This window comes from Malaclemys terrapin, chromosome 4 (genome assembly GCF_027887155.1).
Source record: "Malaclemys terrapin pileata isolate rMalTer1 chromosome 4, rMalTer1.hap1, whole genome shotgun sequence".
NCBI classification, from domain to species: Eukaryota; Metazoa; Chordata; order Testudines; family Emydidae; genus Malaclemys; species Malaclemys terrapin.
The window spans coordinates 34,840,756-34,861,024 of record NC_071508.1 but is presented as its reverse complement, the minus strand read 5'-3'; the positions used below and the strand labels follow the sequence as shown (position 1 = coordinate 34,861,024).

Here is a 20,269-nt window from a genome sequence, read left to right as displayed (position 1 = left end):
CTATCCCACATCCAGGACCCTGCTGCTCTCTGGTTTATTTCAGAGCATTACTGAAGGCAAAATTCAGCTACAGTTCAGTCTGTTGGCTTATCTGTATTATCCAGGTGATAAGCACTCTCTCGTGACCATGTGGAGGGAGCTTTTGTGCATGTCAGAGTGAAGGGAGCTTTCTGGATTCACATGGAGCCATTTTGCTGATTGTCATTCTTTCAGTGGAGGCAGGGTAGAGCAGAGTAGGACTGTCCGTCCGTTCTCTACAAAGGTGACAGCTCTAATCTGGGCCTGCTACAGTTCTGTCTCACTAACTGAGAGAGACAAGGTGGGTGAGGTAATATCTTTTATTGGACTAACTTCTGTTGTTGAAAGAGAGAAGCTTTTGAGCTACACCAGAGCTCTTCTTCAGGTCCCTCTGTAGCTTGAAAGCGTGTCTCTTTCACCAACAGAAGCTGGTCCACTAAAAGATATTATCTCACTCATCTTGTCTCTCTAATATCCTGGGACCAACATGGCTTCAACAACACTGCAAACATTAATAACTTGGCATACACATTAGAACATTCCTGTTTTCTGAGCCCCAGTGGCTCTGAGTTGAAAGATATGGATTGGGTGATGGTCAGGATCCTGGAGAGGTTTGGGTGTGTGTTGTCTCTCATCCTCGCTATCTTCTCCTCTTGGTTAACAGTCTGCTGTGAGTTAACCCTGAGAGCACAGGGAAACCTGAGCATATGGCCTGCTGTTGGGTGTATTATTCAGTAGTGAGTGCCACTGTTTGTCTGTTTTTGCCCCAGATTCCCAAGTGGCCCCCTCAAGGATTGAACTCACAACCCTGGGTTTAGCAGGCCAATGCTCAAACCACTGAGCTATCCCTGTGTGACTCTTATTAGCTCTGTGGTCTCTTGAGAGGACTTGTGATAAGACAAAACCTTGGTAGTGGTCATAGTAATAAATGGAATCACGTTTGTGATGTGGTTCCAGCGCCCCCTACTGGGGCAGAGCTTGTACAGGTCAGAATTCATATTTCAAGGGCCTAGACTAGACAGTTGTGCATCAGAGGCAGAGCAGGGAGGTGTCCCTTTAGAAGATATAAAATAGGGTGAAGTAGTGCTGTGGGTGACCCAGGTATGAAGAGAACTGGCAGGTACCTGATACCACCTCTCACTGGGGAGGTATTTATGCAGACATTTCTCCTGATGGAGTTGGTAGGAGATTTGTGAGCCTCTCTCTCAGGGAGGGTGATGAAAGTGCTTGTATAAGTGTCTCTGTAGCCCAGGTATCCTGCCATGATCCCTTTTCCTTTCACAGCTCGGGATGAAGAAGAAGAAGTTCATGCCTTACAACCACCAGCACAAGTACTTCTTCATCAGTGAGTATCTCAACTCCCATGCAGTACCAGCAATCATTAGTAGGAGCATTGCCAGCAGCTTGAGGGAAATGATTATTCCCTTCTATTCGGCACTGGTGAGGCCACATCTGGAGTATTGCGTCCAGTTTTGGGCCCCCCACTACAGAAAGGATGTGGACAAATTGGAGAGAGTCCAGCAGAGGGCAGCACAAATGATTAGGGGGCTGGGCACATGACTTCTGAGGAGAGGCTGAGGGAACTGGGCTTATTTAGTCTGCAGAAGAGAAGAGGGAGGGGAGATTTTGATATCAGCATTCAACTACCTGAAGGGGGTTCCAAAGAGGATGGAGCTCGGCTGTTCTCAGTGGTGGCAGATGACAGAACAAGGAGCAATGGTCTCAAGTTGCAGTGGGGGAGGTTTAGGTTGGATATTAGGAAAAACTATTTCACTAGGAGGGTGGTGAAGCACTGGAGTAGATTACCTAGGGAGGTTTTTAAGGCCCGGCTTGACAAAGCCCTGGCTGGGATGATTTAATTGGGGTTGGTCCTGCTTTCAGCAGGGGGTTGGACTAGATGACCTCCTGAGGTCTCTTCCAACCCTAATCTTCTATGATTCTATGAATCACCAGAACCCTCCGAATTAATTCCTTTGGAATATGATTACCTGCTTCATGTCTTTGTATTCTCCTTTTCTCTCCTCCAGTTGGACCCCCAGCCCTGGTGCCTCTCTACTTCCAGTGGTACATATTCTACTTCGCAGTGCAGCGCAGACAGTGGGTGGTGAGTATGTCCAGCTTTCCCAGACCCTGTGGTGCCTCCCCCTAGTTTTCTGAATAAGGTTTGGTGTGGGGAGTTGAGACTGAAATGTCGGAGGGAGGAGTCCTGAGTGTGGAGTGGCTGGTCACCATGTCTCACTGTGACACAGTGGATGGGTGTATGATTGGTGCCGAATCCTTTGACAGAAGAGCAGAGTGGTGTCTTCCTCCTAATGCTTGTGCTTCTCAGTCTGTGAGAGACCAGCTTCTGCTCTGGTAACAAAGGGAGCTGCCTGGACTCTGCTGCTGTGCAGGGATGGTCGTCAGTCAGGAAGGGTTTCTGGGGCTTTCCCCTCATGTTGTGGGGTTGCTGCAGCTCTATGGAGCCTGACCATCAAATGGCACACATGGCTGGTTTTGGGCAGGAAGGGAGACAGTACTTATCCTTCTGTGGCTGCCTGAGGGGGAAAACCATTGAAAGCTGAGGGGAGTGGGAAGGAAAGCTGTAGAAATGAGAGGGGCTGAGAATGGAATTCAATGCCTCATCTTTCTGGGACAACTACATTTAAAAAAAAAAGTTGATTTTTCTATTTGTGGGGAAGGCCCCTTTCTCCTAGTTCCCCCACCCAGTTTCAGTGGTGGGGTCTCCAGGCTCCTGCTCTACAGCCCAGCATGAGAGAGCACCCAGAGCAGCGCCAGGCTTCTGTAGCAAAGATCTGGCTGCATCTGCCACTTCTCCCTGCCCCCAGAAGGTCTCTTGTTATCCCCCCTTTACACTGTTCGGGCTTCCCAATGGCCTAGAACCCAGTCCTTCAGCAGCACAGAGTGGACCGGGCAAAGGAGAATATGGGGCGGATTCAGGGGCATGGTGGGGGGTATGCTGGGACAAGGAGGGATAATGGGGGTTGGGAGGCAAATGCAGAAAAAGAAGGGCTCTCACCTGAGATTTAGGCACAAGAGGGTCTTGACTGGAGAGAGAAGCAACTGAGAGAGGATTATTGCAGGAAAGAGAGTAAGTACCAGAGAAAAGCCCACAGGAAAGTGAAGAGGAACAAGGAATGGTGGGAGGGAAATGAGGCAGAACTAAGCTGTCTATAGCTGCTTCTGTTTTTCCACTTCCTGAGTCTCTCCTTTCTGCCCTCATTGCCCATTCTGGCTTCAGAGGTAAACAAGATATGTGCGCCTTCTTTTGGCCCATGGCCCAGGTCAGGCTGATTATGTGCCAGGGAGTGAAGGGGAGCTAAAGCATATGGGCAGGAAGCGGGGAGGAGGGTGTTTTCAGGGCTGTATTTCAGATGGCGCATGCTAGGAGAGGGGAGGGAGATAAAGACTGGGAATTATAGTGGTGGTTTCTGGGGGTACCAGTGCAGGGCAGTGGGCAGGAGCTGTAATCTACACCCTCGATGCAGGTTTCTCTCTGTCTCCTCTCTGGCAGGACCTGGCCTGGATGCTGACCTTCTACATCCGATTCTTCCTCACCTACTCACCATTACTCGGGGCGAAAGGGCTCCTGGGGCTCTTTCTTCTGGTCAGGTATCACTCACCCTGCTACCCACTATGGCTGCTTCAGCTCATAGCTGTTTCTTATAAATCCCTCTGCTGTGCCCTTCCCTAGCCTCTAGCCACCCTGCCCATCTCTCCTTTTCCTACTACCCCCTAATCTTCTGCCCATTGTGACTTTCCATGAGCTGACAGGGGAGATTATTTTCCCTGTGGTGTCATCACCTGTATGGGCCTTTCACTGTCCGGTTAGTTGGATTCCATGGGAGAGGTTTCATCAAGCAGTAACTGCTTTGGCCCAGGACGAGTGCTTGTTCCTGGGCTGTCACAGGCTTAGGTGGGCATGAGGTGAGTGACTGCTTTGTGTGTGTTTGTCTGCACAGGCTCATAGAGAGTAACTGGTTTGTCTGGGTGACGCAAATGAACCACATCCCCATGCACATCGATTACGATAAGAACGTGGACTGGTTCTCTACTCAGGTATGACCCTTTCCTTCCCCGGGAGCTGTGGGCCTGTGGGTAAATTCCAGACCAGATGGCACTTTGTCATAGATGTCATAGGGGTCAGCAGTGAGCCCGCAGAGTGTTACAAAATTCAGTAGGGAAAGGCCTTGTGAGCACTCTGAAATTTGTGGTAATGGGGTGGGAGTCTGCACTCATTGGGGGTGACATGGTTACGGCAGGGTGATCTGGGGTTTCGCCTGAAGCTTTCCCAGTGCAAGATGCTCCTATGTACTTCTCTCTTCTTGTGTCTTGACCCTGTGCCTATTTCTGTAAGGGTGAGGAGGTCTCTACAGAGGAGAGTCGGGGCAGATTTGGCTTAATCCTGCTGGTGAGGCCAGCTCTGTATTGGTTAAGACTATGTTCCCATATCCCAGAATAACAACAAAGAGTCTGGTGGCACCTTAAAGACTAACAGATTTATTAGGGCATAAGCTTTTGTGGGTAAAAACCTCACTTCTTCAGATGCATAGAGTGAACGTTACAGATGCAGGCATTATATACTGACACATGGAGAGCAGGGAGTTACTTCGCAAGTGGAGAACCAGTGTTGACGGGGCCAATTCAATCAGGGTGGATATAGTCCACTCCCAATAATAGATGAGGAGGTGTCAATTCCAGGAGAGGAAAAGCTGCTTCTGTAATGAGCCAGCCACTCCCAGTCCCTATTCAAGCCCAGATTAATGGTGTTAAATTTGCAAATGAATTTTAGTTCTGCTGTTTCTCTTTGAAGCCTGTTTCTGAAGTTTTTTTGTTCAATGATAGTGACTTTTAAATCTGTAATAGAATGACCAGGGAGATTGAAGTGTTCACTTACTGGCTTTTGTATGTTACCATTCCTGATGTCCGATTTGTGTCCATTTATTCTTTTGCGGAGGGACTGTCCGGTTCGGCCAATGTACGTGGCAGAGGGGCATTGCTGGCCCATGATAGCATATATAACATAAGTAGATGTGCAGGTAAATGAGCCCTTGATGGTGTGGCTGATGTGGTTGGGTCCTCTGATGGTGTCGCCAGAGTAGATACGGGGACAAAGTAGGCAACGAGGTTTGCTACAGGGATTGATTCCTGGGTTGGTGTTTCTGTGGTGTGGTGTGTAGTTGCTGGTGAGTATTTGCTTCAGGTTGGGGGGTTGTCTGTAAGGGAGGACTGGCCTGCCTCCCAAGGTCTGTGAGAGTGAGGGATCATTTTCCAGGATAGGCTGTAGATCGTGGATAATGCGCTGCAGAGGTTTTAGCTGGGGGCTGTATGTGATGGCCAGTGGTGTTCTGTTATTGTCCTTGTTGGGCCTGTCCTGTAGTAGGTGATTTCCGGGTACACGTCTTGCTCTGTCAATCTGTTTCCTCACTTCCCCAGGTGGGTATTGTAGTTTTAAGAATGCTTGATAAAGATCTTGTAGGTGTTTGTCTCTGTCTGAGGGGTTGGAGCAAATTTGGTTGTATCTTAGGGCTTGGCTGTAGACAATGGATCGTGTGATGTGTTTTGGTTGGAAGCTGGAGGCATGTAGGTACGTATAGCGGTCAGTAGGTTTCCGGTATAGGGTGGTGTTTGTGTGACCATCACTTATTTGCACTGTAATGTCCAGGAAGTGGCTCTCTTGTGTGGACTGGTCCAGGCTGAGGTTGATGGTGGGGTGGAAATTGTTGAAGTCCAGGTGGAATTCTTCAAGGGCCTCTTTTCCGTGGGTCCATATGATGAAGATGTCATCAATGTAGCACAAGTAGAGGAGGGGCACTAGGGGACAAGAGTTGAGGAAGCGTTGTTCTAAGTCAGCCATAAAAATGTTGGCATACTGTGGGGCCATGCGGGTACCCATAGCAGTGCCACTGACTTGAAGGTATAAGTTGTCCCCAAATCTGAAGTGGTTGTGGGTGAGGACAAAGTCACAAAGCTCAGCCACCAGGCATGCTGTGGCCTCATCAGGGATACTGTTCCTGACAGTTTGTAGTCCATCCTCATGTGGAATATTGGTGTAAAGTGCTTCTACATCCATGGCGGCCAGGATGGTGTTTTCAGGAAGAACACCAATGCATTGTAGTTTCCTCAGGAAGTCGGTGGTGTCTCAAAGATAGCTGTGAGTGCTGGTAGCGTAGGGTCTGAGGAGAGAGTCCAAATAGCCAGATAATCCTGCTGTAAGAGTGCCAGTGCCTGAGATGATGGGGCGTCCAGGGTTTCCGGGTTTATGGAGCTTGGGTAGCAAATAGAATACCCCTGGTCGGGGTTCTGGGGGGGTGTCCATGTAGATTTGTTCCTGTACTGTTGCTGGGAATTTCTTGAGCAGATGGTGTAGTTTCTTTTGGTATTCCTCAGTGGGATCAGAGGATAGTGGCCTGTAGAATATGGTCTTAGAAAGTTGCCTGGCAGCCTCCTGTTCATAATCCGACCTGTTCATTATGACTACAGCACCTCCTTTGTCAGCCCCTTTGATGATAATGTCAGAGTTGTTTCTGAGGCTGTGGGATGGCATTGTGTTCTGTACGGCTGAGGTTATGGGACAAGTGATGTTGTTTGTCCACCATTTCAGCCTGTGACGTCTGCGGAAGCACTCTATGTAGAGGTCCAGTCTGTCATTTTGACCATCAGGAGGAGTCCATGCAGAGTTCTTATTCTTGTAGTGTTGGTAGGAGGATTCCTGTGGGTCAGTGCACTGTTCAGTGGTGCGTTGAAAATATTCCTTGAGTAGGAGATGACGAAAGTAGGCTTCCAGATCACCGCAGAACTGTATCGTGTTTGTGAGGATGGTGGGACAGAAAGAGAGTCCCCAAGATAGGACAGACTCTTCTGCTGGGCTAAGTGTGTGTTTGGAAAGATTGACAGTGTTGTTAGATGAATTGAGGGTACCACTGTTGTAGCCCCCTGTGGCAGGTAGGCGTTTAGATAGCTTACTGTCCTTTTTCCTCTGTAGAGAAGTGAAGTGTGCATTGTAAATTGCTTGTCTCATTTTTGTAAAGTCCAGCCACGTGGAAGTTTGTGTGGAAGGTTGGTATTGTATGAGAGTCTCCAGTTTTGAGAGCTCATTCTTGATCTTCTGTCTGCTGTACAGGATGCTGATTAGGTGGTTCCTCAGTTTCTTTGAGAGTGTGTGGCACAGTCTCTCACCATAGTCAGTGTAGTATGTTGATTGCAATGGATTTTTTACCTTCAGTCCATTTGGTAAGATGTCCATCTGTTTGCATTTGGAGAGGAAGATGATGTCTGTCAGTATCTGTGCAAGTTTTTTGTTGAAGTTGATGGATTTCCACTCCATACGGCCAAATTTAGTGCCTTGCATGGTGTCAAGTATCAGGGGGTAGCCATGTTGAGACTAACCTGGACTTCAAAATTTCCACCCCACCATCAACCTCAGCCTGGACCAGTCCACACAAGAGATCCACTTCCTGGACACTACAGTACAAATAAGTGATGGTCACATAAACACCACCCTATACCGGAAACGTACTGACCGCTATACGTACCTATATACCTTCAGCTTCCATCCAAGACACATCACACGATCCATTGTCTACAGCCAAGCCCTAAGATACAACCAAATTTGCTCCAACCCCTCAGACAGAGACAAACACCTACAAGATCTCTAGCAAGCATTCTTAAAACTACAATACCCACCTGGGGAAGTGAGGAAACAGATTGACAGAGCAAGACGGGTACTCAGAAATCACCTACTACAGGACAGGCCCAACAAGGACAATAACAGAACACCACTGGCCATCACATACAGCCCCCAGCTAAAACCTCTGCAGCACATTATCCATGATCTACAGCCTATCCTGGAAAATGATCCCTCACTCTCACAGACCTTGGGAGGCAGGCCAGTCCTCCCTTACAGACAACCCCCCAACCTGAAGCAAATACTCACCAGCAACTACACACCACACCACAGAAACACCAACCCAGGAATCAATCCCTGTAGCAAACCTCGTTGCCTACTCTGTCCCCATATCTACTCTGGCGATACCATCAGAGGACCCAACCACATCAGCCACACCATCAAGGGCTCATTCACCTGCACATCTACTTATGTTATATATGCTATCATGGGCCAGCAATGCCCCTCTGCCACGTACATTGGCCGAACCGGACAGTCCCTCCGCAAAAGAATAAATGGACACAAATCGGACATCAGGAATGGTAACATACAAAAGCCAGTAAGTGAACACTTCAATCTCCCTGGTCATTCTATTACAGATTTAAAAGTCACTATCATTGAACAAAAAAACTTCAGAAACAGGCTTCAAAGAGAAACAGCAGAACTAAAATTCATTTGCAAATTTAACACCATTAATCTGGGCTTGAATAGGGACTGGGAGTGGCTGGCTCATTACAGAAGCAGCTTTTCCTCTCCTGGAATTGACACCTCCTCATCTATTATTGGGAGTGGACTACATCCACCCTGATTTAATTGGCCCCGTCAACACTGGTTCTCCACTTGCGAAGTAACTCCCTGCTCTCCATGTGTCAGTATATAATGCCTACATCTGTAACGTTCACTCTATGCATCTGAAGAAGTGAGGTTTTTACCCACAAAAGCTTATGCCCTAATAAATCTGTTAGTCTTTAAGGTGCCACCAGACTCCTTGTTGTTTTTGTAGACTAACAGATATCCCAGAATGCCATTCTCACCCAGGGCTGGTCTCACTGTCCTCAGGAGTGAGAGCTGTCATCCCCATCCTCAGGTGAATCTGTTCAGGCTAGAGGAGAGTGAGGATGAGAAGGTGGCACCAGGTTATCCCGCTGTCCAGGCAAATGAGAGATGAGCATTCATGGAACAACACTCACTCTCCCCTTCCTCCCCCAGCTCCAGGCAACGTGTAATGTTCACCAGTCTCTGTTCAATGACTGGTTTAGCGGGCACCTGAACTTCCAGATCGAACACCAGTGAGTATGGGCGCAGGGATGAGGGAAAGAATCTTAAGGAACACCAGTCACTGTGGGCACCAGGGGAGGGCAAGGGACCCTGTGGGGCATCAGTGAAAACACAAAGGAAAGGGCAGGAAATCTGTGGGGTACAAGACATGGAGGAGGATTGGGAACTGTATTGGGCACCAGATGGAAAGGCAGGAACTCTCTGGGGCACCAATGACTACACCCATTGAGGGAGACGGAATGGGAACCGGATGGGGTATCAGTGAGTACAGGCACTGAATATAGTGAGAAGTGAACACTATAGGGCACTAATTGATTCTAGACTGAAGGTGAGAATAAGGCACATGTAAGGTTGGGTCCTTGAGGGAAGCAGGAAGCCTGTGGAGCACTATGTGAGAGACCAGCTCTCCTGCAGTCTTAAACTAGTGTAAATGGTGGATTCTCTGTAATTTGAAGTCTTTAAATTATGATTGGAGGACTTCAGTAACTCAGCCAGAGGTTGTGGGTCTGTTACAGGGGTGGGGTGGAGTGAGGTTCTGTGGCCTGCAATGTGCAGGAGGTCAGACTAGATGATCATGATGGTTCCTTCTGGCCTTAAAGTCTATGAGTCTATGAAATCTCACTGAATCAGCCCCTTTCTCTCTCCACAGCCTTTTCCCCACAATGCCTCGACACAACTACTGGAAGGTGGCCCCCCTCGTGAAGTCCCTGTGTGCCAAGCATGGCATCGAGTACCAGTCCAAGCCCCTGTTCACTGCCTTCGCAGACATTGTGCAGTAGGTATCAGTCAACGTAAAAATGTTGTGCAGTAGCCTTTGACAAGATGGGGACGCTGGGCCTTGTGGGAAGACAGGTCCGCTAGGGATGTGGGGTGGGAGGGCCACAGCTGAAACAGAAGAGATGTAGCAGAAATAGGATTGGATGGTTCACGGGACTGAGAATAGGATATGGACCTTTTTATATCTAGCCACTGGTTTCAGTCAGTTGCAGATAGCTAGTGTGGACATTCTAATGGAGAACACTCTGCCAGCAGCCTCTTCTCCCACCTCAGGTGCCTCCCTTACTGTCACTCTAGGATTATGTCAGGGTGGGAATCTCCTAGACAGGTCTGTCCCAAGCCTCATTCATTCCATCTTTGTCTTTTTGTAGCCCTTATTTGTGGACTTGAAACCTTACCTGACCATGTCTTCTCCTTTGCTTGCCTCCGTCCTTTTTGTCTCCTGTTGGGTTGTTTAACCCTCGGATCATACAGCAGTCCTTTGTGGCTCCATAGGGACTTGTCCTATGCCTTTCCCAGGATCTGTAGCCTGAATCGTTGTGTCTTTGGGGATCTCCCTGATGTGTTCGAGACAAGGGATTTGAATATTACACTAGATTTCGTCGCCCCCCCACCCCCACCTCAAATTTGCTTTATTGATCTTTACTCTCACTGTGCTGCCACATTTCATCATTTGTTTCTAAACTAATCAGACTCTCTCTCTCTCTATCCCTGCAGCTCTCTGAAGGATTCGGGGGAGCTCTGGCTCGATGCCTATCTACATAAATAAGCAGCAGCAGCTCCAAACAGAGGTATTCCCCACCCTCGCTGCCTCCCAGGGTGGTCACCATGAAGACACAGGACAAAGAGTTGGCTGAGCCAGGGGTATGGAGCTGGGCAAGCTTAATTCCAGTAATGAGTGTGGGTTTTTTTAAAGATGTTTGTTCTTAGTCCTTCTCATGCCTCTCCTACTCCTCCTTTTTTGCGACTGAATAATAGAGAGGATCAGAATGGAGGAGACCACCCATCAGGAAGGAGGAGGAGCCTGTAGGTCTAGGAATTAACACCCTTCTGTCTGGTGACATTTCACTTGCTGTGTCTGTAGGAGAGAAACCTTTTATCTAACATAGATATTTCTGAGATGCCTGGCAGCTTGCTCCCCCCGCTCTGCTCCTTCCCCATGTGAAAGAATCAAGGAAGCTGGGACAGTCTGAGAGCACTGAAGATAGAAGTTGGGGTGGTGGGAAGAGGGAGAAATAAGGAGAAATGTAAGTGTGGAAAAGAGAAGAAACTGTGTAGGTGCTATGTTGTTAAACATCATTGTACATTTAAGAATGGTAAACCAAGTGCCCAAACCTTGGGGGAGTGGGGTAGAGAAGAAAGGCCAAACCACCAGGCAAGGGCTTAGACTACTTTGTAGGATGAGTGTGAGAAGAGAAAGACCAAACCACAGTGCAGGCACTGGTGGGATGCCAGAGCTGTTCCCTAGATGTGGAGTGCTTGGCATGCTGTGTCTAATGGGAGTGCTGCTACATATATGCACTGAGTGCTTTTTTTTTTTTTTTTTTTTGTAGAGGTAGGACAGTGAGCCCCTAGAACTCTGGGTTAATTATCATATTGCAACTTCCACTGGAGATGGCATGAGTAGCTTTCACAGTGCCATACCCTAAAAGTGAAAGAGTTGATGGACCAGTTACTGATACTCTAAAAAGATAGACATTAATGCAAGGGGAACCTCTAGTCCCCCCAGATTAGCTGCTACAGTGCCCCCAGCAATTTAGATTAGGAAGAAGAATGTATAACCAATCCATGGCTCCTTGGGAGTGTACGCTCATTATACTGCACCCTTTGGCTACTGAGGACTTTGTAAATAGGGAGAGAACTCAGGATTTTTTGCATATGAAGCACAGGATGCTCCCATGTGAGCTACAGGCAAATCTTCTTCCACTGTTGAGGCAATAGGGTTCAGGACTGCACTTGAACATGTCTAACATTCCAGCCAGCAGAAGACAGTGGGGGACACGCATTGCACACACACAAATACAGGCCAGTATGTTGTGCCTCTGGTTCTCTATGGGTAAGTATGTCTACACTGCAATAAAAAACCCACAGCACTGAGTCAGCTGACTTGGGCGGAGGGCGGGGGGCTTGGGCTGTGGGGCTAAAAATAGCAGTATAGATGTTCGAGATCAGGTGAGAGCCCAGGTTCCAAGACCCTCCCTGCAAGCCCCATGCCATGGGTCTTTGATTGCTGTGTAGATGTACCCTATTAGGTAATGTGCCTTCAAGACATGCTCTGAAAGGGTATGCGCTTCACTGTAACACTGCCAGAGTATGGCGTTTGCCGACACTACCTACAAGGCCAAACAGCCCAACTGCCAAAGTAAATGTAGCACGTAGCATGACCTTTCTAAAGGCTGCAGTTTGATCACTCGCACCCACCCTACCCCCATCACTTCTTTGTGTTTGAGCCTCCCCTCTCCAGGTTTTGGGTCCAACCTCTTTCCTTCTCTCTCTGGGGTTCTTAAATGGACAAGTGTGACGCGAGAACTCTCCCCATCTTCCCTGCCCTCCCCTCACTCCTCCTGCAGCCAGCCAGCATCATGACAACTTTTCCCAATTAAAGTAACGGGTGATTCAGGCCATGACTACACCACAGACTTCTGCTGGCACAGCTGTGTCAGAGACAAGAAGAGGGGTGATCTCTGACCAGCACAACTGTGCCAGCAAAGCCACTAGTGCAGACACAGCTATACCAGCAAAACTGTGCTTTTCCTTAGATAGCTGGTTTTGCCTGAGGGAGGAGGGTGGGGCTGGAATAAGCTATGCCATTACAAAGCATAGTGTTGTTGGTATAGCTGTATCCACACATGGCAAGCTTTGCCAGTAGAGTATTCCGCTGTGTGTCATTATGCCAGCAAAGTGCTCCTAGTGTAGACATGGCCATAGTATCTAAAGGGGATTGGGAAAGAAATGTAACTTCCCCTCTCAGGCCACCATCCAAAAGGTTGGAGGGCCTGTGAAGCAGGCGGTGTCACCTCACCCTCGACAGCGGCTGGGATGGGAATTCATTTTTGTTTAATGGAAATAATTAAATTGCCATTAAATCATAGGTCCGGAGTGTGGAATAAAGAGTGTAAATTAAATGAAATCCTCCGAGCTCCTGTGGTTGTTTTCCCCTGTTCTGTCCCTTTTCTTTTCATCGTTTTCTTTCATGTGGGGGATTAGTAAGGAAACCCCCTGCCTTCCCCAATCCCTTCCATCATAAGAGTAAATCTCATCTGTGCAGGAAACATGGCTTTCTGAGGGGCTGGTCTGCAACTGTTGAGTAAGCTCCTGCAGGCGCTAAGGACCATCACAAACCTTGCTACCTTCTGCCCCAGCACTCAGGTGCCCACCTCCCTTGGAGTACAGACCAAAGGTATATTGTCTTGCACTGTATAGAAGAATCTGCACAGCGCAAGCTCATAAAAATTTCCCATTTCCTCAATGTGAAGAAAGATATGCACAGCTTCTTGCCCCCTCTCCCCCAGATATGAATTGCACAAACTGGGTAATGTTACAAACCAAACAAATTTATTAACTATAAAAGGCAGATTTTAAGTGGTTAAAGGGATAGCCAACAGAATAAAGCGGATTACTAAACAAATAAAACAAAACCACAAACGAAGCTTGATTCACTAAAGAAGCAGATTACAGAATGTAATTTCTCACACTAAATGTTGAATTAGGTAGGATGGAGAGTTTCTTTAGCTCAGAGTTCTGGTTATTTCTTCTTAGACTGGACCCCTGTCTCAGTCTGGACTCTTCCCACCTTTCCCTTCACGTTGGTTCCTTTGTCCCTTCAGGTACTTTCAGCAGCCTTTCTTCTTGGGTAGGCAATGGAGGAGAGTCCCGTTTCCTTTCCTCCCCACTCTTAAATAAGATTTACATATGGTGGGAATCCTTTGTTTGATTCCCATCCCCCTACAGAGGAAAAATGCCAGGAGTGTCCAAGGTGGTATTTTGTATCAGGTGACAGGGCCACCTGACCTGGTAGTGTCAGAGCTATGTCCCAGGATGCCTCCCAGGAGGGAGAGAGATTAGTATCTTCACAGTCTTGTTGTTTCTTCCTAATGGCTCATCAAAGCTGATGGCCTGTTGTCTGGTGGATGTCTTCCCGATACACACCCAGTTGTAATTGTTACATAGTCCATATTCCTAACTTTAGATACAGAAATGATACATGCATACAAATTGGATAATAACATTCAGTAAATCATAACCTTTCCAATAAGTTACATGAGCCATCTTGCATAAAGTATATCTCAGTTATGCCATATTCATATCATAAGCATATTTCCATAAAGAATATGCAGTGTAATGTCACACATCTGTGAACATCTCAGAACTCTGCATTTTCTCTCTCCGTCATACTGAAAAAGAAGTAGCCACATTACAGTGATCCTGTCGTCCAGCTTACCTGGAAATACAGCATGTACTGAAATAGCAAACAGAGGTGAAACAACTGAGGGGAAGCCTTAACATGTAAAACCAAAAGGGAGACTGAGTCATGGCCCAAAATGTTGCATGTGCTGACTCTGCTCCAAGTCACACAGCTATAGGATGATCTTACAGCAGAAATAAACTCTAATAACCTTTCTATAGCAGCTTTCATCATTCAGGGCTGTTCAGAGACCACAAAAGTAGGTAATGTTGAGACTTTCAGTATCACTGTTCAGACTAGAGCCTCAGTTTCAAGATCTCATCTAAAACTTAAAATTTTAACAATATTTTTCCTCTCTGTGAAAATCCACTGGCTCGTTCATGTTCTTTAAAGATGCCCTGGGGCGTGTTATCCTGGAGTGCCACACATTCCAGAAAAGTCCTGGAGATTTCTGGTATAACAGACATTCCAGAATTTTTGCAGTGTTATTGTAGCTGTGTTGGTCCCAGGATGTAAGGTGAGGTAATATCTTTTACTGGGTCAACTTCTGCTGGTGAAAGAGACAAACTTTCAAGACACACTGAGCGCTTTTTCAGGTCAGCCCAGCATCAAGAAGATCTCTGTGTTGATCTAAAGCTTCTCTCCTTCACCAACAGAAGTTGGTCCAATAAAAGATATTACTTCACCTTGTCTGTCCCAAAATAATGCATTCTGGAACTTTTCTAGTGAATCCAGAAGAGCCACTGAACTTTCAGAGGCTGAAATTTCCACTCACACAAGGTTTCTTTTATACATACTGGAGATGGTTCAAAAGGTAAGTTAAAATTTATTCAATTGATTGCCCCGACAGTGTAGTTTAAAAAAGCATTAAGTACTCATTTTCCTTTCAACTGTATAGGTCACCTTTAACATAATTAATATAGCCTTAAATGAATGACATGAAATGACCACACAGTGGTAACAGAAAGGAGAGGAATTTGGAAGGCTGACAAGCCTTATAGGATACTTAAGAAACACTGATGAATGTTTAAAGGGTCCGAACTTTGTTCAAAAAAGCAGCAATCCACAGTTCAAAGCATGTTTTTGCTAATGTGAGAGAAGATTTCCTAAAACGTGCTGACCATTATTAAGTGGGAGAGATCAGACCATGTATGAATGTATTAAAACAACCCTTTATTGGAAGAGTGAATAACTTAGGGGCCTTTCACATTTACATCACCACGTCCAATTCAGTTCAGATCAACAGTGAATAAAAGTTGTTACAAAGGAAGTATTTTGAACCCAATGTGTATTTGATGTGCATACAAATCCATTCATTTTAAAGGTATCTGAGTCCTGGTCTACATTGCAAACGTATGTCAGTGTAACTACATCACTCGGGGGTGGAAAATCCACACCCCTGTATGATGCAGTTATACCAACTTAACTCCTGGTGTAGACAGCACTATGTTGACAAGAGGGCTTCTCCCGTTAACATAGTCACTGCCTCTTGGGGAGGAGGGGTACCTATGCTATGGGAGAAGCTCTCCTGTCGGCATAGGTAGTGTCTTCACTAAACGCTACAGCTGCTGCAGCCAAGTGTAGGTAATCCCCAAGATTGCTCGAATAGTGACAAAAGATTAAGTAATGTTCCCCTGTCATATCAACTGAGTGCACTCATTGGATTGGTCAATCAGGCAGCCAGTAAGAACATCACTCAGAATCTAATCTATATACAGGCTCGCCGAGGCCATGGTAATGACAATGGTGTAGTCCGGAGTCTGGCCTGTATTTTGAGTTTGCATGGAACAAAGTGAGTGACTTGTATCTGATTGGGCTACATTCTCCTTTAACTTTCGCCCATGTGCATTTTTATAAAATTCAAAATATTTTTTTAGTTTCTCAGTCTGTGACCCTCATGTAGCCAAAGCGGAACAATTGGCAAACCTGAAATCTCTTGTGGTAACCCAAAAATCTGGATATTCCATCTCAGCCTGGAGCAAGCACATTGAAGTCAGGCACCTAGGTGCTTATATAATTATCTTCAAAAGACTTAATAAGAAGCATTGTGTATGCTGGATTTGTATCAAACCTCAGACAGCACCCTAGAGGAGTGTTAAGCTCAAGCATGGCCATAGATGTTAGCTATGAAGGGCTGGTTAAAGCCATATTCCCCCCCACACCCCGAGGAAATGATGATGTTTGATAACTATCAACCCATTTGAGATTGTGAAGATTTTGGTATTTGTCTGATGGATGCATTTGTTGGTAACCTCTGCATCAAATGCCCTTCAGTAGATTTTTTTTTGCCCAAAGTATGATCCCTGGTGTATATTATTTATGTGAGCAAGTTTGCCTTCAGTTAATGTTGATGCAAAAGGCTATTTGTTTGTTGCCCAGAGCAACACAACGGAGCTTTCAGTGGCAGTAATGTGTAAATTGGACATTTTGAACACACCCTGAGTCTTTGCATTAATGATGTTTAACATAACCGCTGCAACCTGCCTCGTGGCTGTCAATTGGAAGCTGGTTTCAGAGTAACAGCCGTGTTAGTCTGTATCCGCAAAAAGAAGAACAGGAGTACTTGTGGCACCTTATTTGTTAGTCTCTAAGGTGCCACAAGTACTCCTGTTCTTCTTTTTAATTGGAAGCTGGTTGGCCATTTAAAGCCTTCTTCCTCCATCATCTATCCACTCAGTTTGTGACTGGACCTTGCTAAGCTCTAGCTCTTTTAGGATATTGTAGTCAAGAAATCTGGTCAAAAAAGAGAAAAAAATTGTGGGAAGTTTTAAAATTGTGAAGACATTTCCATTTTGTCCTTTTTACAAATAAACTGATTTTTCTCTTTTTGAAAATTTCCATGGAGTTATTTTATCAAAAGATTTTTTGTTTCAAAACTGGTCCTACTTTAACATGAACATTCATTTTTTAAAAGAACGACCCATCACACGATTCATCAAAATTGGGATCTCAGAAAACAAACACCGACTCCTGTAAGTCAGTGTTGACAAACAAACAGCTGTCCCTACAGGGATTTGGTAAATGCCACGGTCTTCCTTCAAGGGGGTCATCATTCACTGACTTGCTTCCACTGTCAGACCCACACTATTGCTCTGAATTGTTTCATGTTCATCCACGCACCTCACCAGGGTGTTTGGGGTACTGTTGATCTATATCTGAAAAAGCTCCTCCCTTCATGTATCCTCCACTGGAATCGCTAGGCTGCATTGCAGCTGTGATGCACAAAGATGCTTTAGCAGATGGCCAAATGGGATTTTCCTTTATTATTATTTCATTTTATACTGTGAGCCCTGGGAAGGAGGGCCATTGCAGAGGGAAAGAAGGGGCAATGGGATGAGGACAGAAGGCCTAGAGGAAGAAGGGCAGACTGGAGAGGATCGTGGAACATAGAGTGTACAAGGGGAGTAGGAGATACTGCAAAGGTGGATGTGAAGCAAATGTCTTTTATTAACTTTCTCCTTTCAGAAGGTTAATGCAGATGCCTCCTCCCCCAGTCTTTAAATTAACACTGAATTTCATTCTAAGTGCTATAGCAGCAGCTGCTATGGAGTGGCAGGAGAAAGGTTAGTGCCTAGAGGCATTCAAAAACACCTGCAGTTTTACTGGTGTTCCTGTCTGCTTGTTGTATATTGTGGACAGAAGCCCAAGAAGTGGAGATGAATCTGAAGCAATTCAGGGAAATAGCATCTTTAATTAAAAATTGTCTTTTTGCTGGTTTCTTTCCTTGCCCCACTCTCCCTAAATCATGGTCAGTAGCTCCCAAGCTCCCTCATGCTGGCACATGGGGTGTATAGGATTCATTTGCTCAGCCACAGGCTTCTGGGCCAGTTTCAATAGATAAACATCACGAACATGATGGAACTGAGGGAGTGGTTTGGGCAGGGTGGTATTGCTTTCTTCTTCTTGGAGCCTGTGGTCTGAGGACACTTGTATGACAGCCCTCTCCCTAGTAACACTTGGGCTGGCAGCCTGAGGAAATATGAGCTCCAACACCCTCCATAAGAATGTCATATGCATCCTGCTTCAACGGAGGGACCTCTGGGAAGGAGAAACACTTGCACGGTCCATAGGTACCCAGGAGCTGGAGGTGGGTAATGCTGTAATATCACAGGTATAGAGCTAGACATGTCTGGATGGCTGCCTTCTAGAGGAGCTGAGGTGGAGTGAATGCCGCCTCCTCACAACTCATTCTCTACCCTGGGAATTCAGGTCCATTAAAAGTAATCCAAGATACTTTTGTGGCTCTTTGCTCTGCTGCCTCAGTAGTGTGATTGCTAAATGGTGCATTGGAATCTACACCCCAAACTAGGGTTACCATATTTAAAAAATAAAAAAAGAGGACACTCCACGGGGCCCTGGCCCTGCCCCTTTCCCACCCCGCCCCCCCAACTCCGCCCCTACTCCGCCCATTCCCCAAAGTCCCCGCCCTAACTCCCCCTCCTCCCTCCCAGCCACGCAAAAAGGGCTGCCCAAGCGCTACCAGCTTCACGGTTTGCCGGGCAGCCTCCAGACCCTGCGCCCCCGGCCAGCGCTTCCCCAGCGCAACTGGAGCCCGGGAGGGGAAGCACCCAGCCGGGGGCGCAGGGTCTGGAGGCTGCTCGGCAAACCCGTGAAGCCGGTAGCGCTCGGGCTTTGGGCAGCCCCTATGCCTCCGGACCCTGCGCCCCCGGCCGGGCACTTTCCCTCCCGGGCTCCAGCTGCTCTGCTCCTCCCCTGACTCTTCGGCTCTGTTTAAGAGCCAAGCTGCCCGAGCCAGTGCTACCGGCTTCGGGCAGCCCCCTTGCCTCCAGACCCTGCGCCGCCGGAGCAGAGCAGCTGGAGCCTGGGAAGGGAAGTGCCCGGCCGGCGGCTGGGGTCCGAAGGCAAGGGGAGGCTGCCCGAAGCCAGTAGCGCTGGCTCGGGCAGCTTGGCTCTTAAACAGAGCCGAAGTCTGAGTCAGGGGAGGAGCAGAGCAGCCGCAGGAGGGGAAGTGCCCGTCCGGTATTTTTCCTGGACATGTTCGGCTTTTTGGCAATTCCCCCCGGACAGGCTGGACATGTCCGGGAAAAATCGGACGTATGGTAACCCTACGTGACTGGTGCTCGGGGCCGGGGCGCAGCTCCAGCCCCAGGGGGGACGCAAATCCGGACAGTGCCGGCTCCCCGCAACGCGCTGGCATCCACAACCCCCCCGGGGGCGCCCCCCAGCCCTCCGATGGCTGCCGAGCGGCGCCCAGAGACACCCCCCACCCAAAGGACAGGGGCCCGCGCCCCCCCCCCCATGGCTTGCTTCCTCACAGGGGCACGTTGGTCACGTCGCAGGGGCTGCTGGGAGTTGTAGTTCTTGGCCGCTCCCCTCTCCCGGCTCTCCCTGGAGCGTGAGGCCCGGCCGGACTACAGCCCCCAGCATGCCCTGGGCAGGAGCCGAGTGTCGCACCGAGATGATGTCACAGTGGGTGACCCACACACACAGATTCGGAGATCCTAGCCTCCCTATTTCCCCGGACATGTCCGGCTTTTTGGCAATTCCCCCCGGACGGGGATTTGGGGACCAAAAAGCCGGACATGTCCGGGGAAATCCGGACATATGGTAACCCTACCCCAAACTCTCAGCCAGAGCTGAATTTTATTTATTTGGGGCCTCCCTGTGGCTCTCTTCCCCTTGGGTGGAGCAGGGGTGGCAGCAAAGGGTCATGGTACTGGAGACCATGCCTTTAAGGACTGAGCTTCCCAGACAGAGATCCAGGGTGGGGTGCTGTGAAGTTCTTGTTATGCACAGCCACTTGGTGGATCTAGACACAGAATAAATCCAATTTCTTACAATCACTGAATGATCACAGAACACCAGATGGCAAAAGAAAAACAGGAGTTCTTTGAGTGAAAGAAAGCTGTGGTTAAAAGCCCTAACACAGCTGAAACTTCCAAGAAATGTGAAAACTGGAAAAGATTCAAAGAACACATCACACAGACACCACCTCCAAGTACCTACCCCCAGCCCACTCTCAACTCATTTGGCTTTGGAACCCATGTCCCCTGCCTAGCAAATGCCAGTAAGTAAGGGTGAGTCCCTCCATCAGGGTATGCCGGGTACAGTTCTGCTGCCTTCGGATCACACAACAAGGATAACAACCCTTTATTACTCCTGCC

At 47.7% G+C, this 20,269-nt stretch overlaps 1 protein-coding gene across 1 annotated transcript in view; it reads left to right on the top strand.

The window, feature by feature from the left end:
- The window catches only part of LOC128837442 (acyl-CoA (8-3)-desaturase-like), a 34,883-nt gene extending 22,014 nt beyond the window's left edge, over nucleotides 1–12,869 (top strand). The window contains exons 6-12 of the mRNA XM_054028645.1: nucleotides 1,303–1,363; nucleotides 2,046–2,122; nucleotides 3,533–3,630; nucleotides 3,981–4,077; nucleotides 8,894–8,973; nucleotides 9,612–9,737; nucleotides 10,457–12,869. Of these exons, the coding sequence (XP_053884620.1) occupies nucleotides 1,303–1,363; nucleotides 2,046–2,122; nucleotides 3,533–3,630; nucleotides 3,981–4,077; nucleotides 8,894–8,973; nucleotides 9,612–9,737; nucleotides 10,457–10,508 (591 nt within the window). The 3' untranslated portion in view covers nucleotides 10,509–12,869. The remainder of the gene's footprint in view (nucleotides 1–1,302; nucleotides 1,364–2,045; nucleotides 2,123–3,532; nucleotides 3,631–3,980; nucleotides 4,078–8,893; nucleotides 8,974–9,611; nucleotides 9,738–10,456) is intronic.
- The last annotated feature ends 7,400 nt before the right edge of the window (nucleotides 12,870–20,269 follow it).